We start from the raw sequence: 25534 nt of genomic DNA on the forward strand, positions 1-25534 counted from the left end.
ATATCCCTTCCCCATCGGGGTTTTAAGTGTTAGAGCTACATACCAGCAAACCCAGTAACCATGTCATAGTCTACCTTTTTTACCCCTTCCTTTGTGTATGGAAGGTGCAGGGCAGGTGCACCCCTGTAAAATGCAACCCTATAGCCCTAGGCAGGGGATCTATATTGTAACAGCTCTGTAGAGTTTAACTCTTGTTCTGTGGCAATCTGAGATTCCCACTGCCCTTAGCTGGGTTGAAGGATTTGTCCATTAACATTTAGATCAACTGAGCTGCTCTTTCAAGAAAGTAACTTTGCTCCAGTATACACTATGGAGTTATTTCAAAACAACTCCCCTTATTCTGAAATAACAAGCAGAGCATGCACATCACCAAGCCCATTATTTCAAAATAACAGGTTGATTATTTCAAAATAATAACTCCTGCTTACCATAAGGAATAATGCTAATTTTAAAATAGTTATTTTGAAATAGTAGTAGTGTGGAGACTCTGGTGCAGCTATTTCAAAATAACTACTCCCCAGAGTAACTCTCACTAATTACTGCCTAGTATGTCCTGGGACTCTGAGTCAAGGTAGCACATCCACTTTAACAGAGCCTGCCTTGGACTAATTTTGACGTTTCCTTGCAGTAGAGACACACTGTTTCAAAATGATTTGGAAGTTATTTCAAAATAATTTCCTAGTGTAGACATGCCCTTTCAGGTTAAAATTTTGTTTTACTTCCAGCAGGTGAGATATTATAGAAATAGTGTTGGCTTAGTGTGTATCTGACCTTGAACAGCATGCTTTAACATTTTCTCGGTTCATAATATAGAGTATTGAGTTATTTTGTAAAAAAAACTGTTGCTGTTCTGCAGGATAATTTTTGTCAGAAAACATAGAAATCAAACACGGTCCTGCCATCTATCGCTCCCCACCTGCTTATATGCTGATTCATTGATGAGGAGAAATCTGTGTGTAGAATGGGCATGCAGGCCCCGCCTCTGACTGAATGGTCTGTGAGGTTGCAGTATCTACTGAGGAGATTTCTGTATAAGTGAATGTCTGCTATACTATATCCAGTTTACTACAAGTGTTCCTCTTCAGATAGCTTGTCTATATTGTCAGACAAGGAACTAAGTGACCATACTGATCAGCATCCTATTGTCAGTTCATTATTGTACTTTCATCTGAATTGAACTCCACTAGCTATTTAAGGAATCTCCTTTTCAGACATCAGAGATAAATCAAAGGAGCTTGTTTGGCTTTAACAAGGCAAGTTGTAAGGCAGTCTGTGATATAAACTGGGACAGAAGTTTTCTGTCAGAAACAATTCTCTTTATTTGCTCTTCTCAGAGGAATACCTTATTGCTTAAGATGAGTGGCTGTAGAAAGCGCTGTAAACGTGAAATATTGAAATTTGCCCAGTACCTTCTCAGGCTAATCACAGGTTCTCTTCATACAGGTAATGATTTTTTTTTCTTTTATAGTCAAGATGTGCAGTGTGGTAACATTGTAGCTAAGTTTAAAATAGTCAGTATAATGCTTTGTGCTTTGATATTCATCTAGTGAATAAGAAAATACAGTATGATAAATTGTGGAAGTATTTGGCTGAATATAATAATTTAAGGAATTTATGGCTAAATATAAAAAATTATTATATAGAATTCTGTTTTTTCTAGAGTACTTGACTGTATAACTACATTCACACCTGAATTAGGGTGTGTGTGTGAGAGAGAGAGAATGGAAAGCACCCACAATTATTAGGTTTTTTTTTTCTTACTCTCTCTTTCTGTTCCTTATGTTTTACCTGGTCAATCACTGTATAAAAACTGACATTAACATTCTCTTTCAGCTTACTAGGGCTTACATGGCTCTTGAACTGTACTTCAGCTAAATGTTAATATAACATTTAAAATCCTATTACAAAATGTCTATACAAAACATAGACCTTAAGAGCATTTGCAATCTGTGAAATACCTGTGATAGATTTGTTCTCACATTACATTAACTGAAATAAAAATTCCTAAGCTTATATTGTTGCTTTTAAAATGTGGGCATATTAAGTTTGGACAAGTAAACCATTTTGTTTTTAAAATACAAAGCTCAGCAGACAATGCAGTTGTACTCTTAAATAACACTTTGGAAAATATAGTTTTTTCATTGTAATAGGCATTCTTGATAACTGTGCCAGATGTCAGAGATTCATAGGCTGACTTGTATAATAGCATGTCATTCTGGTGCACTAAAATATAACTGCTTTTTGGACATTGAATATAACTTTTAGCTTCCTGGATCAAAACATAAGTCAGGACTGTGAGTATAGGGTAAAGATGCAATAATTGAACATATTAAAAACTCTTATTTAAAAATAAATGTCATTCAAATCATCATAAGTAATGTTTCATAATTAATTTTCAAAAGTTACTGATGTTGATCGTGAATATGTTTACTTAAAAGCCTATGCCAAGAAAGCTGAAACAAATTGCAAAGAAATTTCACAAATAATTTTAATTGTTAAATACAGGGAGTAGCAAATATCAATGTAGTAGTCATTATTGTATAAACATTGACAAATGGTGCTTAAATAGGAGTGTTCTAGCATTGTAACTCTGTTATGGCCTTTTGGTAACTTTGACTACGGTAAAAGTTCATTAATAGCAACATATAACTGTTGTCTAAAGTCTCCCTGTCTCTGTATTTAGAATAAACACCATTTCCTTTTCCAGCACTTCCTTACCACGGTTCACCCTTTTTTGTGTGTTGTATCAAATGTCAGATTTTTTTAAAATGCTGGTTGTATGTTGCTATGGAAATTAAGTAATATATTATGTAAGAAGAAAGATTTTTTTGAAATAAAAACCAACATTCTCCTATATCCATTTATTTTTCTTTGTTTTCAGTTTATGATGTCTGCCCACAGGCTTCTTAAATACACAATGTTAGAACCATTTTGTTAATAAAAGTATAATGAGTTGTTATAGATGTGATTATTATGGTCGTGAATCTTACATGGCATTATCTTAAGTTTTTCAGTTAAAATTAGCACTCTGGAACAGTGGCTCTCAACCTTTCCATATTATTGCATCCTATTTGAGAGTCTCATGTGGTTTGCATACTCCCAAGTTTCATCTCACTTAAAAACTACTTGATTACAAAATCAGGTATAAAAATACAAAAGTACCTCAACACATTAGTACTGAAAAATTGCTTACTTTCTCATGTTTACTGTATAGAAAAACATAAATTGGAATATAAATATTCTGCTTACATTTCAATGTATAGTATAGAGAGAAGTATAAACATGTCACTGTATGACATGTGAGTGTGTACTGACTTTGCTAAAGCAATTTAGGCAGCCTGTTGTAAAACTATACACATATTTAAGTGAGTTAATGTACACCCCCCTCCCCCCGGAAGATCTCTGCAAACTTCTCAGGACTACACTTACCCCTAAATAAGAACCATTGTTTTAGAAGAAGCTTGCTTAGTTTACAATGATAAATTGCTGGAAGAATGAGAGCATAATATGAAATGTGGCTATTTATAAAAAGTCTCTATGTACTTAGTTCTGAGAAAATTGGATTTCACATCTTTTAACAGTCCTCTTCAATACTGGAAGAAACAAGTATTTGAAAAGTTCACTGATCATATTTACTATAGCTACTATCATAATAATTCCCATCATATTCAATAGTGTGACAAACATATATGAAATGTACAGTGCAATGTAAAATACAGCTTAAGATTTATAGAGCTCCTTTAAGTTCTCATAAAAGCTGGTCTATAAGTTTATTACAACTGTTGTAATAATAGCCACTGTTCACAACTTGGTATCGAACGTGTAATTCATTAGGCAACTTTTAAGTTCCTTAGTTGGCAACTAATGAAAACATTGAAAGCTTAATGGAAAGAAATAGAAAATCTTACCTTTTGGGAATACTTAAGAAAAGTACTATTTCTATCTCCAAAAAAATTAGAAAATACAGAACTGATTATCTGAAGCAATGTTTTTTGTGCTTATGGAAGATGAGCCTTTTGGCTTACAACCCAGGTTTTTGTGTTCTTGTTACTTTATTCATGTGATTCATAGTAGCTGGTGCCATTGAATAATTTCTGCAGTTGCAAGATTTCTCTACTGTAGCCTGTCATGTTTTGATTATGGCATATAAACTATATATGTAACTACTCATGGAAAACACAAGTATCCATTCTCACCTACATTGGAGTAAATTGTTGTAAACAGTCGTCCAAAGGCAGTGCAGTTACAATAGTGTACTAACAGAGGATAGGTCTACAATATAGCTTTTTCTGATTGCTTTTTCGCCATTTGGCCCAGTCTAGACGGGGCCAAATGGCGGAAAAGCCTCCTCTTTCAGCAGAGTCCTTATCCCTCGTAGAAGCAAAAGAGCAAACCTGTTCCTTGGATGCGGTGGAGTTTTTCCAGGATACCTCTGGTATCCCGGAAACCCCCCGCAGTATAGACGTACCCAGAGGGAGAAAAGAAAAAAGCCCACTGTGTTCCTGTAGAAATAGTTGATGTCACTGCCAATCACCATCCACATCAGGTTACAATTTCACAGTCAGCACTTGCCAACACACATTGTTATTTAAGATACCATTATGTGTCCTGATATTTAGAACATTAAAATAATCATAATGCCTCACATGCCTATGTATGTTAATGGCTTAGAAGATGACTCATCATTAACTTTCATCACAGGGATAGCACTACTCCCATTGGTAGGATTACTCGGATGTTTAAAATTAAATACTCATACAATGAGGTGAACCCTGTATTAATAAATCAAAATTTTTCTTCTTTTTACCCCTCTTCAGCAAAAAAGAATCTTTATCCCCATTTGTTTGTTCCTAACAATACTGAGCCATGAGCATCTAGGTTGTGGAAGGGAGTCTTGGTTTAAAAAAAATAATTATAAGGAACATTTTTGTTTAAAAAAAGCCTTTTTAACCTAGTTCTACTACAGACACTTGATCCAGTTCTGTGTATCCAGTCTTCTGCTTAGGAGACTTTCAGTTACCTGCAGACAGTGCTTTTCAAATACCAGCAACATCCATAAGTCATTGCCCTAAAAGCCCAGGAGGAGGAAAAAGTCAATTGGAACAAGGGTCTGGTGATACTGGGACTGGATGAATCAGGAAGAAAAACTCGGAGTTGGAGAAGGAAGACTGAGATTATTGGGAAAGGAGATTGGAGCTGGGAGCAGCCTACTACTGTTTGGCCAAACAGACTGCGACTGGATATAGGGAGGAGAAGACACTGGATTCTGGGTGGAAGATTGGACAGGTGGACAGCAAGCCTGCAGGGGAGGTAAGAGTGTCTGGGCAAGGAGATTAGCACTAGGAGCAGAAGAACGAGGAGTGGAGATTGTGACTAGGTGGAGAAATTGAATAGCTTTTTGTTCAATTTCAAAGATGGGGAAGAGAGAGAACTGGACAAGGGACAGGTTGGAAGGGATAGCGCCAAAGGGAGTCCAACTTGGGACAAGGGTCTGTGCCCACTGAAATGCATTTCCCTCTAAAGCCTGGAATGGAACTCAATATCTTTGAATTACACTATACCTCTGTTGTCAGCAAAAATCTATAAAACCCACTGATTATGGCTTTGTCTACACTAAATGGAAGATCGCTGCTGCTAGGATTGATCTCCCAGACTTTGACTGAGCAAGTCTAGTTAAGACTCACTAAATCAAACTCAGAGGGTGCCCCTGCTGGCATCCAGTACTCTTACTTTTGTGGCCTTGTCTACACTAAATGGAAGATCGCTGCTGCCATGATCGATCTTCTGGAGTTCAATTTAACAATTCCAGTTAAGACTCACTAAATCGAATTCAGAGGGTGCCCCCACTAATGGCCAGGACTCCTGCTTTGCCAGGAGTAAGGGAAGCTGATGGGCATTTGCTTTCATGGGATTACACTGTTGCGACACCACCAAGCTCATCTTAAAGTAAGTCAATTCCAGCTACGTATTCAACATAGATGGAATTGTGTACCTTAAGCCGAGCTGCTGGGTCTAGTGTAGACCTTCCCTGTGTGTTTCATCCCCCTCTACTGCTGGATCACATAGATGATAATAGCCTGTTACTACTGACAGTTACTCCATGAGCTCAAGTGGCAGAGAGGTCTGTGCAGTAGATCTAAAAGTCCCAACCCTGATGTGATCTAAGTGATGGAAATGAACATTAAAAGGATTGCAAAGTCTAGCATTCTAAGTTATCGAATGCCAGAATTAAGGTTTTCTGGGTTTATCTACTTGTGAATATGCACTGAGAGTGTTTACTTACATGAACTCACATTTTTTTCCCCAGAGGGCCCAGGGCAAACTTGTTTTGGGAAAGAATGAGAGTTGTATAGTGAAGGGAGATGTTTATAGGACTGTATCATTGGTTGCAGAAGTTGGGAAGTCTGTAATGAATTAGATAGGGGATTTCAGGAAGAGAAAGAAGGGTCTCATACTTAAGATGGTTGAATGTTTTTGTGGGGAACTAGATTCTGTTTTGGTTCTGCTCAAGATTTCATTTATGATGCTGGGCAAGTCACTTAGGGTACATCTACACAGCAAAATTATTTCAAAATAACTAGCGTTATTTCTAAATAACTTAGTCCGTGTCTACACAGCAATAAGTTATTTCAACATTATTTTGAAATACTGTCAAGCTGGAGGACTTCTTCCAACTCCTGTAACCCGCTGGCTGTGTCTACATTGGCACCCTTTTTCGGAAAAGGGATGCTAATGAGACACTTTGGAATTGCAAATGCCACGGGGGATTTAAATATCCTCCGCGGCATTTGCATGAACATGGCTGCCACTTTTTTCTAGCTTGGGGCTTTGCCGGAGAAAAGCGCCAGTCTAGATGGGATCTTTCAGAAAATAAAGCCTTTTCCGGAAGATCCCTTATTCCTGAATTTAAGAGGAATAAGGGATCTTCCGGAAAAGGCTTTATTTTCCAAAAGATCCTGTCTAGACTGGCGCTTTTCTCCGGCAAAGCCCTGAGCCGGAAAAAAGCGGCAGCCATGTTCATGCAAATGCCGCGAGGGATATTTAAATCGCCCGCGGCATTTGCAATTCCGAAGTGTCTCATTAGCATCCCTTTTCCAGAAAAGGGTGCCAATGTAGACACAGCCTCATTGTACGAGGAGTAAGGGAAGTTGGAGGAAGAGTCTCTATTTCAAAATAAGTGCCGTGTAGATGCTCTGAATTTCAAAGTAAGCTATTTTGAAATAAGCTATGCAATTGGCATAGCTTAATTTGTATAGCTTATTTCGAGTTAAGCCCTGCTGTGTGGATGCATCTTTAGACCAGACTTTTCATGGGTGATCATTAATTGTGTGTTCTACTGTTTGGAATATCTGGTTTGGTATGCTAAGATCTGATTAGCAGAAGTGCTGAGCACTCTTGGCTGCAATCACTGGGAGCTGTGTTTGAATATATAGAATATGCAGTACTCTGCAAAAACAAGTTCTACACATCTCAAGTTGCGCACCCAAAATTAATGGATACTTTTTAACCTTAATCTCTGTGTTTCAGGTTCCTTTCTATAAAATGATCATAAGAACATCCCCTCAGTTCACAGGAGTGTTTGTAAAGATAAATGAATGTTTGTGAAGCAGTAGGGTACAATAATGATGATTTTTTTTAATAGAGTGCAGTTGGTAAGATCTACAGTCATCAGGTGAATAATTAAAATAACACCAAATATTGATAGCTGCTCATTTATTGAGCATTATCTATCACATGCAGAATTTTAAAAAAGTGGAAGGGAAAATAGCATGTGATCATATAAAATACCATAATGCATATGTACAAGAGAAAATTTTTGTTGAGCAAATAAAAAAAAACCATTTTGGTCCCTTTAATTTAAAGCACTGGTCCGCTCCCCTGCAACCCCTGATGATAGTCCACACCTCTCCCTTCAGGATCCTTCTCTGTTCTGTGAAGCAACTTTAGAAAGATGCTTATAAGCAGCTTCAAGCTGTGGAGGCCAGATAACTAGTATAGAGTTAAAGGCTTCTGAACAGATTCACCTTTGGGTGGAGGCTGGGGCAAAGTGGATAATTGTTTCAATGCTTCAAAAGGGTCCAGGGTTTCCAGCCACCACCGCCAATACTGGGCAGCAGCAGCGGCCAGAACATAGGCCCTTTAAATTGCTGACGGAGCTCCATGTGGCATGTTCCAGAGCCCCTGGTGGTGCTGAAGGGTTGGCTGGGGAAGTTCGCCTCAGTCCGGACCCTTCTACCTGAAACTGCACCTTCTGAGAGCATGGAGAGGGCCCTTGCCACCCGGTCCAAAGGCCTGGCAAGTCTGTCGGCCCCTCTGCTTCTGACCCATGTCCTTGCACCTACAATGATTCCCTTTGTGATATCAGTAAAAATGTGTCAGGTAAATCCTCTGCTTTGTGTATGTGGAGGGATTTAGAGGAAACTCGGAGGAATACCTCGTAGAGTTTTCACTCTTGCAGTGACTCTTGCTATCAGCTTTGACATGGGGAGAAGTGGTCTGAGGTTTTCGATATATACCCATGGCTCACTGGCATGCTAATTATCAACTTCTTTAAAAAAATAAAGCTCCAAAAAGTGGTTACAGTTATGTGATAAACTAAAGATTAATTAAAATAAAACCTTTTACATAATCATAATACAGGTGTAACAATCTTGTTAGTGACAGTAGTTAAATATTCCAGACTTTCTTCAAAGTGCAGAGGTTATGTAAAAGAAGAATACTGGGACTAATTAACTCTAATTTTCATATTTAATTATACAGTCTTTTTCCCTCTTGTATTTTAGCACAGAATGTAATGAACAAAACTTGGAGAACATTTTGTAGTTAATTACTGAGTGGTAAATTTAAGTATATCTAATGAAATTACTCCAGCAACTGGTTAGAGCCCTCTTATTCAAGGGATAGTTAGCACAAGAAAATGTTTTGCCTGCTTGTTTTGTGTAAAAGCTGAGAAATTTCTGGTCAAACAAATACAGTGCCTTTTAAATTAGTCTGAACATACCTTTGCAGGCATTTCCCTGAGAAAAGTTATAAATGAGTGATGTTGTATTTCAGAGGTGAACTGATACATCTAATGCTCTAAGTAGAACTGGGTTGTGTCTACACTTATGGACCTTACAACGGCTTGTACTGCCGCTTCTGTTGTGCCGCTTCTGTAGTTATCTTCTACATAACTGCTCTTTGTCACCTGGAGAGAACACTCCCACTCACATAATTAAGCTACTTGCAGTTTTTGGGGGAGGGTTGGGTGTGGTTTAGTTATATATGTAGTTATGTCCACAGGAGACACTTTTCTGTACATGTAGCACTGTCCACGCTGGCAGGTTTGTCAGTGAAACTTGTCAGTTTCTTTCACGCTCCAGCCAACAAAAGTTTTGCAGACAAAAGTGCAAGTACAGACAATGCCTTAGATTATTATTCTGTCTAGATTATCTAGTGATAATGCCTTAATATGTGAGTCTAATGACAAGAAGGGGATTTTGATTAATTATTCACCTAACTCTCCAATTTTGCTTTTTTAATAGTGATTTTTTTTCTCCGCAAACATGGTTGGATTTTCTGAAGTTTCTCACCGAATATGATTGGCAATTAATTGTGAACATTCAAAGCATTTTTCCTGCCTAATTGATCACATGGTGAGGTACTTTTTCCTGACTGATGGGCTTCTTAACCCGTGCGTATGCTAGCGAATGTTCTAAAAAGTTTCTTGTATTGTCAATGCTGTGTTATCAGCACTACATCTATAGTACCGACAGGCTCTGCACTGCAGTCACTTTTAATGCTGCACTAATTTAACCTGCTCAGGACAAGTGTTAATAAAGTGTTAATAATGGCTGTAGCCACTGGAGTCTTAGCTGCACTAGGGCTCCTCATGTTGCAAGCCCTAGAACAGAGGTCGGCAAACTTTCCAAAGTGGCATGCCAAGATTTAACCCTCCTGCCCTGGGCCGTGCCACTGTCCTAGGAGCAGGGAAGTGCTGTCTCCACCATGTACTCCTCTTGGTCTCCTGCCTTGGGGTCCTCTCCAGCATTTCCTGTGGGGAGAGGAGGAGCAGAATGCGTGCGTTTCCCTGCAAGCCAGATCCTGTGTGAAGCTTTGGGGCTATCCCCACCCCAGGAAGCAGGCACTGACTTCAATCTTGCAGAAGATGTGATGCTAGATCACCAGCACAGGCTCCCCATTGGGGGGGGGGGGGAGTGAAGGGGATCCCGTTCACTGCATGTGCCACTGAAAATCATCTTACGTGCCACATGTTGCCAACCCCTGCCATAGTACATATTGCACTGGTTGATTTTTAGCAAACAAGTATAAAAAAGTGATCTGTGCATGAGGTTTCTAGTACAAATATTGCCTTAGGTTTTGGGGAAAGAGATGTTTTATTTCTCAGGGACTGAGCAGTGGGAAACTATAATCAGAGGTCAAATGTATTGTTTTAATATCTTTTCTTTTCTGTTAAGGTCAATTTTGCCAGGAGGGCAATGGTTGGAAAGGAAATCTTTCTTGGAGCTGTCATAAGAGAAAATGGTATAAAGATGACTTGAAACCCCCTGTTTTATTGCAATTCTTGTAAAAAGAAAAATGTTGTAACAAAACATTTCTGCTTTATAGAAGTTCCAGCTTAGGAACCTATCACCGTTCCATAGTAAATGAATGAATGTTAAATTAAAAGCAACCCAAAGTACCGTATTTTCCAGCGTATAAGACGACTTTTTATACTAAAAAATATTCCCCAAAAATCGGGGGTCGTCTTATACGCCGGGTATAAACATACTGTAGCTTCGGCTACATACAGAACGTCCCTATCATTACCTTTTAGCCCGCTGGATGTGCCCTAATACAGTACTGTAGCTTCGGCTACATACAGAACGTCCCTGTGCTGATACTGTATGTACCGCGCTGAGCCAATCACAGCAAGTGGTGTCATCTATTAATGCATACAAAGCCTGCTCGGATTGGCTGAGTCAGAGAGGCAGGCTATTACAACCTTTGCCAATCTGAGCAGGCTTTGTATGCATTAATAGAATACACCGCTTGCCGGGATTGGCTCAGCGCGGTACATACAGTATCAGCACAGGGACATTCTGTATGTAGCCGAAGCTACAGTACTGATGTTATTAAATGGTGTTTCCTCGGAAGGGGGGGTAGTCTTATACGGCGAGTATAGGCCAAAACCTATGTTTTAACTGGAAAATCAGGGGGTTGTCTTATACGCCCAGTCGCCTTATACGCCGGAAAATACAGTAAATAGGGAACTTAAACCCTGAAAAGCCTTTGGTAAATGGAACTAGTTCCAAGTTACAACTTTGACAAAGGAAAGGAAATATGTTTTTTAATGATTTTTTAAAATTTATTTATAAATTGAGTTAAAATTATAGTTCAGCACTTGATTTGTTGGTATGTTGGTGGTGATTGCACTATATAAACAATGACCTGGTTCTCCATTCACTTATTCCAGTTTAACTCAATTTACACTGAGATAAATGAGAGGAGAATCATACCCTTAGATTGAGACAATACCCCAAGACTGAGGCCATCTTCATAAGATCAATATACTTTCCCCTAGCATTTTCTGAGGAAGAGGCTAGAAATGATCCAGTATCAAGGAATACAGAGATTCAGTGAGAAGGATGGAACAATACAAATAATTGCCACCAAGCCTGCTAAAGCAACACATTTGCAAAACTAAATCACTACATCATGCAAAGTGTTACACATGCACAGTGGGATTTCAGTCATAGATTCTTTATTTTACATGAGTAAGGGACTCAGTTAAAGAACATTAATTGGGCACTGTGACCCTGATTCATGTAAGCACGTAGTTTAGTACTTTGCTGAATCAAGACCAATGAGCATTGGATATTGGTAAAGTGCTTAAAATGTTATTTAGAGGTGTGGATTGTATGATCTCTACCCAGAAATAGTGATTGAGTTGCAAAAAGGAATGTGGATGGTTTAATCCTTTTTAGTGATTTCTGTTCCTTTTAAAGATTCTTTGTTCCTTATTGGTCAATATTTTTGAGGGGGTATTTGTTTTTCAGAGAGAGCTGGCAATGGCAGTCCACAAAAACCACAAGCACTTATAAAAGATACTCAAGCAGTAGCTACAAAGGCCACATGAATAACCTGTGCATCAGAGCTCTGTCTGAGATCTATGTATTTTCAAAATAGATTTTAAAAGCCATTCTTTAAATTAACATGAGAGATCTATTGGCAAGATTGTTCTGTATATGTAGTGTAAACACTAGCTGATGAATGAAAAAGTGGCTCCTAAAATACTGCAAAACTTCAGACAGTGAAACTGATGTCAGCATCCATCTCTTGGTACTGTAAGTACTCTCGCCAATAGACGCACATAGGGTATGTCTACATTACATTCCTCTTTCGAGAGAGGAATACAAATGCAGACAAATGAAATTGCAAACAAAGCGCGGATTTGAATTTCCCGCCCTTCATTTTCATAATGGCGTCCAGCTGCTTTTCCAAAATAGTGTATTTCAAGGGGGAAAAAAAGGGGTTATTTAAAAAAGAAACCCTTCTTTTCGAAATAACCCATTTTTTCCCCCTCAAAATACACTATTTTGGAAAAGTGGCTGGCCGCCATTATGAAAATGAAGCACGGGAAATGAAAATCCGCGCTTCGTTTGCAATTTCATTTGTCTGCATTTGCATTCCTCTCGAAGGAGGAATGCAATGTAGACATACCCATAGAAGGGTATTCCTCAGATATGTGTGAATATTTTTTAAGTAGAAGTGAGGTGTATGTAGAGGAGGGCCAAATTTAACCCAATAAGTAAATATAGTAGCATAAGTCTTAAAAAGTACAGTAGATTAAATCCACAGGCCCTTAGTCTCCAACACACATGCACTGAAAGAATGTGTAATCTAACTTTTGAAGGGAACTCTTGGTATCTGACAGGCGCAGAGACAACAAAATATGTACATGCTCACACACACCTTTCTCAAGCATTCTGTGAATATTCCGACCAGTAGACTGGAATGGTAGTTGTTCCTTCTCCATATCTCTGTGTGTGGGCATAAAGGAACACAAGATCTGCAGCCATGGATTTCATGTCCCCTTTGTCAGTCCACTCCAACATTTCTCCTATACTGGCCTGTTTGGATCTTGCATATAGCTCCCTTTCTGTACACAGGAAGTGTGCAAGAAACCTTTAAGAAATCCATCCATTTTCAGCCCTGTGTGTATAGCCCCATCATAAAACTTTAATGCTGCCAAAGCAAGGTTCTCTGTGCACTGGAACAAATGGTGTGAATTCCACCAAACATGAATCTGGGCCTAATAAGGAATTTTAATTGTGTTCTTGGAGTGTTAGCCCAGTCTGACCAGTCATATGCTATTCTCTCCATCATACTGAAAGACATCTTTCCAAGACTAATTTTTCGAAAGACGAGTGTTTTACAGTAAGACAGATGTATAATCTCTTGCTTTTAAAAAGCATCTTATATTGTTATTTGGCAGAGAAAAGGGAGCTCTGTTTCTGGTTTGTCCTGTTTGAGAAGATAGGTGCCTTCCAGTACTACTGATTCCTTCCTGTATTTGCTAGGTGAGATGTAGTGGAATATATATTGCAATATAATAAGACTTAGCACTTACATCACTCTTTTAGTCTCTGAGATGCTTCATAAACATTAACTGGTCATCATACTATCAAAAAATCCCCAAAGGTGGAGAATCAGCAGGTGATTTAATGCCAGTAATATCATGAATGAAAGCTCATTGTTCAAAGGTGTTTATTTTTCTTGTTGCAGACAGATACAGTAAAAAAAAAAAAAAAATGAAACAATAAGCAGTGAAGTCTCCAGATAGAAGAAAATGTGCAGTTTTGTTTACCATAGGTAGCACAAAGCCTTCAGTATTGTCTAATTGCTCTACAGAATAAAATAAAACAGCTACACAATGAACATTAAACTCTGACAAAACTAATCCCCAGGCAGCACTATTGGCCCTCAGTGAAGTCTAAGGCATTCTTTGTGAGCTTTTACATAGACACACAATCTCCTTATTTCTCAATTTTACTTTCTTGGACTCAAATCCTGGACATAGAGCAGAAGCCTGATAAAAAGACTTTGTTCAGCAATCAAGGTGAATAACTAAGGATTGGAATCTCAAGCCCAATTTGTAATGCAGTACCAGCTGCAGAAAGAGCAGATAACATAATTTCATTCACTAAATGATTTTGTCATCCATTTAACTGAAATGGACTAAATTCCAAAATGGAGCACATTTCTCCTTCCCTGCCATCGCATAGTTTACTACCTTTAGGTGCCTCAGTAGACCCTTGAATGGTTGCAGAGAGGTGCACTTAGAGGCCCAGTAATGTAAAGCTGTAGTTTTTAAGAAAGGGGAATGTTTGTATCAAAAGTCTGTACTTTTCCCTTATAATCACTTTGACTGTGTTTTTTACTGTTTGTATTTCTTTGTCATTTTGAACTCCACATGATGGGGTAGAGACATCAAGGCCTGAGCATACCATCCACCATTATCAGATACATGTTGCTATCTGTGGCATCTCATAAATTTTGCATTCACTCATAGCACAGTAATCCCTTCCATTACTGTATTAATGAACATTAAAATAGAGCCAGCATCTTATTGGACTAAGGAGAAGCTTCTGGTCTTCTGTGACTGTTACAAGCTTATTGGTGGCCTGTTCCAAAGGTGATGTACCAAACAGTTCCTTGAAGGATGGCCCCAGAATGTGCTGCTGCTTCTTCTACAGAGCTTTCTCTGGGTTTGGTTTAAGCAACTATTGTCACTTGGCACCTATTGTTGGCTACCTTCAGTCCTCATGCTGGATTCTGTGGCCAGGAGTCTATTCTGGCTGACCAGATTATCATGTATCACTTGTTGGTTCTGTGCATGTCATAAAATGGACATAACATCAGTGGCTTTGTCTCCACTGCAGGTTTTTTGCGCAAGAAGCTTTTTGTGGAAGAGATGTTCAGCAAAAACTTCTGGCACAAAAACGCATCCAGACTTCAAAGTGCAACGCTAAAGTGATGTGCTTTTGCAAAAGAGAGCATCCACGCTGCACAGACACTCTGACAGAATGGCCATCAGAGCACTTGTGCTTTTGCCAATAGGGATTTCTTGTGCAAAAACCTCTCAGGAGCATCCACATCTTCCTTTTTGCATGAGATCTGTAGCGCAAAAAGGAGTTATTCCGAGTGGGAAGAGGAATAACTCTACCGGCAAAAGCCCTCTGTTCTGCCATTTTACTTGCGCAAAAATGTGCTTGAGGTGTGGACGCTCTGCCGGTTTTTGCGCAAAAATGGCTGTTTTTGCGCAAAAAACTTGTAGTGTAGACATAGCCAATGAGCTGACTGAGGAACAATTCTGGTACCTGGATTTTCTTCGCTCAATCTTAAACCAGGTAATCCACTCCCTCTGGTGGTCATTGGTTGGGAAATTTGCAATCTTCTTTGCTATTTGCTAGTATTCCTGGTGGTTCCTGGTACTCTTACTGATGTCCACTGTTTTGTGGCATTGCACCATAGATTTAACAAAATCTGGCTGTGCTCCTGTGACCATAAATCAGTGTGCTTGGCAGAAGGCTTGTTCAGGTCCATTGCAAGGACAGAAAGCTCTCCAATGATGTGTTTGCAACTTGGTGGTTAGAAGATTCATGGACTCATGTTGGGGGAACTGTCTGCACCGCAAAGCAATAGGGCTCAAACCCTGGGATCTGGCTTGACTCAGGGTTAAATTCTCTGTCCCTACAAGGCCCTAGGACCCTACATCCATGTCCAAGTAGGAGAGATTTGTGGGTAGACAGAAGGAGGCTCAAGGCTGAGTCTGAGTGAATGCTGGTAAAAAATGAGTTAAGTTCAAAAGATAAAAAAGGAGAATAACAAATTAAAGATTACTTAGCCAAGTTAGTTGTCTTCAATCACCAGAGCTTCAGGACATGCACAATAGAATTCTCAAAGGGCTAGTTGAGGAGATATCTGAGCCATTCACTATTATCTTTGAAAAGTCATGGAAGACAGGAATGATTCCAGCAGACTAGAAAAAGGCAAGTATAGTGCCCATCTATAAAAAGGGAAAAAAAGACAACCCAGGAAACTACAGACCCAGTCGTCTTAACTTCTGTACCAGGAAAGATAATGGAGCAAATAATTAAGGAGTTTTTTCAAACATCTAAAAGATAAGGTGATAAATAAGAGTCAGCATGGATTTGTCAAGATCAAATCATGTCAAACCAAGCTGATAGCTTTCTTTGATACAATAAGTCTTGTGGATAACAGGAAAACAGCAGATGTAGTAAAAAAAAGGTTGGGAACTACCGCACATGGGAAACTGGAAAACCCATTCAGACACGTTTAGTGGATGGAAACAGTGTATTTCCATATTTGCATATTCATTATTCACGTGACACTTCCGGCCCCGGGCTCCAGAGCCACCGGGGCCCGGCAGCTAACAAGCCACCACCTGGCAGTCTCTCATGACTTCCTAATTAATAAGATAGGAATATACAACCTAGATGGGGTTACCAAACTGTGAGAGCATAACTGATTGGATAAATTTTCCAAGAGAGTAGTTACCAATGGTTCACAGCTGGAAGGGCATGACAAGTGGGATTCTGCAGGAATCTATTTTGGGACTGGTTCTGTTCAATATCTTCATCATAGAATACTAGGACTGGAAGGGAGCTTGAGAGGTCAACGAGTTCAGTCCCCTGCCTCCTGGCAGGACCAAGTACTGACTAGACCAAATCTGATAGACATTTATCTAACCTACTCTTAAATATCTCCAGAGATGGAGAATCTACAGCCTCCCTGAGCAATTTATTCCCCAGTGTTTGACTACCCTGACAGGAACTTTTTCCTAATGTCCAACCTAAACCTCCCTTGCTGCAGTTTAAGCCCATTGCTTCTTGTTCTATCCTCAGAGGCCAAGATGAACAAGTTTTCTCCCTCCTCCTCACGATACCCTTCTAGATACCTGAAAACTTCTATCGTCCCCCCTCAGATTTGGTTTTCTAAACTAAACAAACCCAATTCTTTCAGCCTTCCTTCATAGGTCATGTTCTCTAGACCTTTAATCATTCTTGTTGCTCTTCTCTGGACCCTCTCCAGTTTCTCCACATCTTTCTTGAAATGCGGTGCCCAGAACTGGACACAATACTCCAACTGAGGCCTAACCAGCTCAGAGTAGAGTGGAAGAATGACTTCTCATGTTTTGCTGAAAAGTAATTTAGACAATGGTATAGATAGTATGCTTATAAAGTTAGTGAATTATACCAGCTGGGAGAGGTTGCAAGTGTTTTGGAGGTTAGGATTATAATTCAGAATGAACTGGAAAGTCTGGAGAAATGGTCTGAGTAAATAGGATGAAAATCAACAAGGACAAATGCAAAGTACTTAACTTAGGAAGGAACAGTTTCACAAATACAAAATGGAATATAACTGCCTCGGAAGACATAGTGCAGATAGTGATCTAGGGGTCATGGTGGACCACAACCTAAAAATGAGTTAACAATGTGACACTGTTGCAGAAAAAGCAAACATCATCCTGGGATGTATTAGAAGGAATATTGTAAGTGAGACACGAGATGTAATTCTTTCATTCTACTCTGTGCAGATTAGCTATCAGCTGGGGAATTGTGTCCAGTTCTAGGCTCTGCATTTAAAGAAAGATGTGGACAAATTGGAGAGGGCCCAGAGAAAAGCAAGAAAAATGATTAAATGTCTAGAAAACATGATTTATGAGGGAAGATTGAAAATTGGGATAGTTTAATGTGAAAAACAAATGATTGAGAAGATGACATAACAGCTTTCAAATACCTGAAAGGAGGAGGGAGAAACATTAGTGTCCCTAGCTGCTGATGATAGGCCAAGAAGCAATGAGCTTAAATTGCAGCAAGGGAGGTTTTTGTTGGACATTAGGAAAAACTTCCTATCAGGGTGGTTAAGCACTGGAATAAATTGCTTAGTGTGGTTGTAGAATCTTCACCATTGGAGATTTTTAAGAACAGGTTAGACGAACACCTGTTACCGATGGTCTAGATGAGTAGAGGGGACTGGACTTGATGACCTCTTGAGGTTTCTTCCAGTTCTATGATTCTCTGCATAGGAGCTGGAGAAAAATGCCAGCTCTTTCCAGTGTACAGAGCAAGGGCAGGTAGAGAGTCTGCCTAGCTGCCTGTCAGACTGCACTTTTAATGTCCCATTCAGCACTTAAGGTGCGTCTATACAGAATGTTTATTTTGAAATAACAGCTGTTTTTAAGCAAGCCTGCCTCAGACTAATTTGGAGTTTTGCATGTAGTGTAGAGGTGCTATTTTGAAATAAGCTATTTTAGGAAAAAAATCCAAAATAGCTTATTTCGAAATAAGTATGCTCTGTAGATGTACCCTTAATGGACCTAGATCCCTTTTTGACTCAACATTCTGGTCAAAAACTGGACAGCAATTGTGGCTTCTAAGCTCTTTTTACTCTGTATGCCTGGCCCCCTTAAAGAATTTAACTAAAACTTTCTTTATTTGAATTACCTATCTAATTTCATCTGACTTGTGTTCAAGATGCTCTGACAAAAGCCTTAGTCCTTATCTAAAGACTTCCTTTTTTAACTGAACTTTATTTATGAATGACATTTCATGTGCTGAATTAATGATCCTGAGTAATACTAATAACCAAAAAGTTGGTGCTTTTTAATCTTTCCTTACCATTTGGATCTCTGATAGAAGATACAATTCAGCTTCTCTTACAAGAGATGTAATGAAATACCTATATCAATTACCTCTTTCAACAAGCGTGCTTATTATTCTGTGAGCTATAATGCTTTTGTAAAAAATTCTGTTGTTGGAGTGTTTTACAAGGACATTAAAACTGCATCCTTATATAGGACAGCAGTCTACAGCGCATAAAAAAACAAAGTGAAATGAATGTTAAGTGCAAAGTCAAGCATTCAAAAGTTAGGAAATGCCAGAATTGTTTACTGTGAAATCTTAATTCAGTCCCTTGTACATATACATTACGATGCAGTCTTTAATTCTGTGATCACATACAATTTTTTCCACAAGACAGCTGCCTCATTTAGTGAATGAGTTCTTAAGTATTTACTATAACTCTCATCATTCAGTGTTTGACTCCAGGCCTGCCCTCAACATGCAGTCAAATCCCACATTGAATACAGATGAATATAGTGCTTTCATTTAATATCTTGGTATTTTATAAACATTAAAAATGTATCTTTACAAATACCCTGGTGAGAGAAGATAGTATTCGTCTTCTTCATGGTTTACAGGTAGGAAACAGATTCAGATTCACCAACAAATGTCATCGAGGGAGAGGGCTGCTAAGACCTGACATTGCTAAGAGGCATTGCAAGCAAAATTTGAAGGGGGATCATAACCATGATTCGGGGGAGAAGGGACTTTGAAGGCATGTGGCCACTGCCAGAGTAAGTGTGCGACCCTCCAACACCCCTGCAGTACAGCCAGACTTTGGAAGGGGTGCCTGGGTTATGTGAGGAACAGACTGTGAGCTGCCCTTACATTCCAGAGATGCTATTTGGATGTTCCCATGCTAAGGCATGTGATTATGTGTTTTCTTTTAACCTTCCCCATTTTTCCTTATTTTTTAAAATTGATTGTTTAATAAACTGTATGTAATGATCAGAGAGCCAGGAAAGCCTCTAGAGCAGAAAGAGCACTCAGAGGGGGGACACTTTGGCCCTTCTCCATGTCAAAGTTGGGAGCCAAGCCCCCCCAGGAATACTGGGCTCAGCCTTGTTGCCACCTAGGCAAGGAAGTTGGGGCAGTGTTGCCTCTAAGCTGGGCAACAGCACAGCTTCACAGGTGATTAATCAGCCAGTAAGAGGCTCAGGGCTCTGTGCAGAAGAGCTGACTGACTGGGCAGAGCTGTTTAATCACCTGTGAAGCTGTGCTGCACTGAAGTTTAGAGGAGGGGAAAATAAATGGAGATTGCCTATCTCCTAGAATGGGAAAGGACATCAAGTCCAGTCCTCTGCCTTCACAGCAGGACCAAGTACCATGCCTGACAATTTTTTGCCCCAAATCACCTCCGCAAGGATTGAACACTCAACCCTGGGTTTAGCAGGCAAATGCTTAAACCAATGAGCTATCCTTCACTGATTAGGAATAAGGACTCAGATCCTTTCACTAGCTGATTTCAGTGGGACAGTGTATAAGCCAGAAAAGTCTCTCACAATAGTGGGACCAGCCCCTTGCTTGCATTAGTATATCTGTGTTTGTTTGAAGCAGGGGCAGATGATGATTTTGCAGAGCCTAAGGCAGCACAATTTTGCGGGTCCCCCCCTTTGACACGGTGCATGCGCGGGGCTTCTTGAAGCACGGGGCCCGGGGCGGCCGCCCCGCTCGCCCTGCCCTATATTCACCAGTTGAAGCCTTTGCCAGTTAGCCTACTGATCAGAGTGTTGTGAGGAATGTGTTGGGAGTAACTTCAGATTTGTTGGGGTTTTTTTTCTGACTTTTGCTAAAGTCAGGCAGTTATCCTGGACAGAAATCAAGCAAAAATCTTTCCAACCAAGCCAGAACAGACTTCTTCCTGAACCGTGTTACTCTGTTAGCAGTTCATTTGGTGCAGCTGAATGCAGTTGGAATTTAATGGGTGGAATAAGGAGTTCAAGTTAAATACCATGGTCAGTTCTGAGTCAATTGTTCTTTCTAGAAAGGCAAGTATTAATTTCTCTGGTTTAATTAGCAAAAATAATACCTAGTAGTAAAGTAAACTGCAGTTTGTGTATATCTTGATTTGTAGGCAGGATATAATCTTTCCCTAATACTTGGCTACCTCTTTTGCAATTGTTGTTTTTTGCTTTTCAGATTGCAAATTGCAATCTGGTAAATTGCAATCACTAAAATAATTAAAGCAACAAGTCAAACACTTTGCACAATTTAAAAGTCAATATTTCAACTGAAAAAATGTGTCAGACCAATCTTATTGGATGTCTGGGATAAAACCCCAAACAAGTATAAACTCAGCATGACTCTGTTTACAGCAATGCTGAATGACTTTGGTCAAGTAAAACTTAAGAATGTGGCACATTAAAATATGTTAAGAAATGCGAGAAATGTAGCTTCAAGTACATTCTCCAGAATTTGCATTTATGTAATTTATTGAAAGCATGAGGTATATTCTTAAAAGTGGTCATGAAATTTTTGGATTAGATACTGTAAGTTTGTTCTGCTTTATCCACACAGAGATCTTGTTACTATACAATGCCTTAATATATAACATGAGGAGATCTAAAAGTTTTACCTTGTTTATATGGTCAGTAAACATGACTTCAGTTTTAGAGCTTTGGATTGTCAATTTTCATTTCTAAAGTGGCCTTAATCTTGGATTGAGTTGTACTAACACCAACAGACAGCCCCTTCTCTTTCCAATCAAGGAATTACACTTAAATACTGTGGAATCAGTAATCAACAGACCACCTGCCTTTCAGGATATTTTCCTTGTAACAGAAATACTGTTCTTATTGTCTTGTAGCACTCTAAGGCTGCATCTAGACTGGCAAATTTTTCCGCAAAAGCAGTTGCTTTTGTGGAAAAACTTGCCAGCTGTCTACACTGGCCGCTTGAATTTGCACAAGAACACTGATTAAGATTGTCAGTGTTCTTGCGCAAATACTATGATGCTCCCACTCTGGGATAAGCCCTCTTGCACAAATGTATTTGCTCAAGAGGGCCAGTGTAGACAGGGGAGGACTGTTTTGCGCAAAAAAGCCCCGATGGCGAAAATGGCGATTGGAGCTTTCTTGCGCAAAACCGCGTCTAGATTGGCACGGATGCTTTTCTGCAAAAAGTGCTTTTGCGCAAAAGCATATGTGCCCATCAAGATGCTCTTTTCTGCAAATGCTTTTAATGGAAAAACTTTTCCGTTAAAAGTATTTAAGGAAAATCATGCCAGTCTAGATGCAGCCTAACAGTAGAATATATGGGTTTTCCACAATGAACTGAATCAAAACAAGCCTATGTATATATACTCTGCCAAGCATGTTCTAATTCTTGATACAGATACAGGCAGTGCCCGACTTACGCGGATCCGACTTATGTCGGATCCGCACTTACGAACGGGGCTTTTCTTGCCACGGAGCTCACGGGTGGCGGGTCGCCGCCCATGTCCTCCGGGGCGAGAAAAGTTTCTCCCGGTCTCCCTGGTCTGCCGGGGGGGGGGGTCCAGCGGCTTTGCTGGACCCCCCCAGCAGACCAGGGAGACAGGAGCAAAGCCTCACAGGCGGCATCCCTCCACCTGTGCAGCTTTGCTCGGGGGCAAAAGGAGCAAAGCCACACGGGCGGCGGGGTCCCTCCGCCTGTGCGGGTTTGCCCGGGTCTCCCTGGTCTGCTGGGGAGGGAGGGGGCGCAGCTAGTGCGCCCCCCCCCCCAGACCAGGCTTTTGTTGCGGGACGTCTCGGGTAGAGCAGCTGGGGTGCTGTTGGGTTGGTCCTGTGGGAACCTACCAGGCAGCGCCCCAGCTGTTCTGTCCCAGGCTCCAGATTCAGCAGCTGTTGAAACTGATCAGGCTGATTCCAGGAAGCTGGGGGCAGAGCAACTCTGCCTCTGGCTTCCTGTAGTCAGCCCCTGGTCAGTTTCAGTGGCAGCAGCTGAATCTGGAGCCAGTTCCGACTTACATACCAATTCAACTTAAGAACAAACCTATAGTCCCTATCTTGTACGTAACCCGGGGACTGCCTGTACTAGAAGATTAGCCCAAGTGTTGGTGCTTTTTAGCCCTATCAAACTTGAAAGAGACCAGAAACAAGACATATTCATGGATACAGTCAAAATGAGTATTCATATACAATAACAAGTTAGCACAAATGATAGACTAGACCTATCACTGGGAGGGACAATATCCTTTATACTGAAGTATTGGCATTTTTACTTAGTCTCAGTTCTGTTCTCAGTCTGATTGGAGGCAGATTGGAACATGTTTTTCTTTGTGTATGCTTGAAAGCTTGTCTCTGTCACCAACAGAAGTTGGCTCAATAAAAGATATGACCTCACCTATGCTATGTTTCTGCACAGTATTATTCTGGCAGAATAGTCCAAAAGATAAGTGTTCAGAGAAGTGCTTTTAGATAAATCACAAAAACATCATGTTGGTGTTTACTTGAGAGACTGAACTTGTAACCCCCAAATTTAGAAAACAGTAATTTCTTGTTGGACAATCAAATATGAAGGGCTACCTGTCCATGCACCTGTGACCAGAGATATTTTTTTACAAGCCTGTTTTACAATTATATGCTGTAAAAGTGCTACTGTTGCATGATGGTCAACATAATACCATAGTTATGTATGTAAAATACAAAAGACACTTTGAAAAAAAACAATAACATGTTTCCTGGAAAATATATGGGCAATGAACTGTTTGTTAACAATAGTCCAAATTTTACCTGGCTATTCAATATTATTGACTAAGATGCAGTCAAGAAGAAATGGTAAACCAGATAAAATTCTATAGGACTTTCTGAGCCTGGAGAAAATCAGCTTGTTATGCCATGTTATAGTTGACTATTTGCAACAGTACAATAATACTTTTCATCACACATTACTGTTACATGTCTCAGAGCTAAACGTATTTGTGATAGGGTAAATGCTGACTAGGTTAAGGTGGTCTAAAATGGGCCTATTCACCTTCACAGGTACACCTGAAAGGAGGCCTGGGGAATTAGTGTTTATAACAAGAGATGAAGCCCAGCTGAGGAAGAAGCTGGGAAAGGTTTATAAAGAAAGCAAGTTGCCAACAGTTGGAGTCTGTTGGGAGAATCTTTTAACATTTTTTGAGAGAAATGAGGAGTAAATCCAGGGGGAAATAATAAGTTGTGGGATTCTAGCCTTAAAAATGAGAAGAAACAAGTCTGGGAAGGTCGTGTAGGAAGAAGGGAAACAGCTGCAAGGAGGGAGACTGTATATTTTGGTTGCTGATTATAGGATCTTAGGTCTGGAACCGAGTATGAGCCAGGAAAGCAGTGCAAGACTGTTGGAGGTGCCATCAGGACAGCTGGTCTGGCAAAATGTTGATACCCTGAAATTAGGGAAGGAGGGCATAATATACTGATGCACCCAGAGAGCTGAGTTGCAAAGAAACAGCATTGTGAATTACAAGAAGAGAGACCACTGAAGTGATGGTGTGATGTTTTGGCAGGGGATGCTGTATAAGAAGGAAGCCCCTATTCTGAGTAAGTCTCCTTCTGTTATAATTCTTTGCCTGCGTCAAATATTGATTTTTCTGATACTGTGCTTTCAGATACAGCTCTAAATTTTTAATGATGTGAATAATCATTGGAACAGTTACCAAAGGTTGTGGTGGAGTCTCCAGTATTGACAATTTTTAAATAAAAAGGGAATGTTTTTCTGAAAAATGCACTCTAGGAATTGCTTTAGGGAAGTTTTATGGCCTGTGTTATACAGTAGGCCAGACTACATGATCACCATGGCCATGGAATCTGTGACTCTATATAAGATTATTTAGAATTCTGTGCATAGACTATTTTATATGGTGTGGGTTTGTTTGTTTGTTTTAGAAACTGAGACTTGATGGGTGATAATTGCATGCTGGATTGTAGCATCCTTCACTGTCAAAAATATCAAACTGAAAATCTGTAAGGACTCCAGCTGTTTTATGCTTTGCATGTATTTTATATTTTCCTCATTCATATATAACATCAAAAATACTGGCCAATTTTTTTAATGTCTGAAATTATGCATATTTTAATGGGAATTACTGGATGTTAGTATTTCTGATAATTAGGTGATTTATTTGACTTTCCAAATGTAGATTAAGGAGCCCAAATTTAGGCACCATTTTACTCCTGAATGTGCCAATTTGGTGTCTTAGGGTATGTGTACACTGAGAAGCTATTTCGGGAACCTTTCAGTATCCCAAAATAGCTATTCTGCATCTTGACCGTGCATGCCCATTATTTCAAAATATCTTTCCACGAGGATTAAGGGATGTTTCAGAATAGCGGTTTATTTTGAAATTTGATGTTGTGTAGACAGCACCAAATTACAGAATAAGCTATTTTGAGTTAAGTGTGCTGTGTAGACAGACACATCCTTATTGATTTCAGTAAAGCTGCAAAAATGTGAGGTTCAGAATTAGATCCTTTTGTAAGGGGTCACTTTACCAACAAAAATATCTTGATTTTAATTAAATCTTGCAAAATCAAAATCTTGCAAAAGCAAAATATCTTTTAGCGCTCTGTGACAGTCACAGATAGACACAATCTTCCTAATAAATATTATAGTGTTTACCTCCCATGCTATGTTCCTTTCATGTTCTAAATTTCAGTATTCCAGGTAATCTCGCTGATATTGTCTGATAGCTGTCACCGTTAAGACAGTGCAGTTATATTTTCTGAATGGAATGTTATCCCTCTGTATTTCCAACATTTTGATGTTCAGAGATAAATTTCATTTTATTGTATCTGTTCCATTGAATACATAGTTGAACCATGGATTAAAAAATCATGTAAATGTTCATGTTTTCCCACACATACAAGTTAAGATTTGTATATGTATAC

General features: G+C 39.5%; 1 protein-coding gene across 1 annotated transcript in view; it reads left to right on the top strand.

Annotated features, from left to right (window-relative positions):
- Positions 1–1206: 1206 nt before the first annotated feature.
- Positions 1207–25534, top strand: part of KCNIP4 (potassium voltage-gated channel interacting protein 4) — a 581010-nt gene continuing 556682 nt past the window's right edge. Inside the window, exon 1 of the mRNA XM_075930664.1 lies at positions 1207–1443. Coding sequence (XP_075786779.1) covers positions 1356–1443 — 88 coding nt within the window. The 5' untranslated portion in view covers positions 1207–1355. The remainder of the gene's footprint in view (positions 1444–25534) is intronic.

This window comes from Pelodiscus sinensis, chromosome 5, assembly GCF_049634645.1.
Source record: "Pelodiscus sinensis isolate JC-2024 chromosome 5, ASM4963464v1, whole genome shotgun sequence".
Lineage (NCBI taxonomy): Eukaryota > Metazoa > Chordata > Testudines > Trionychidae > Pelodiscus > Pelodiscus sinensis.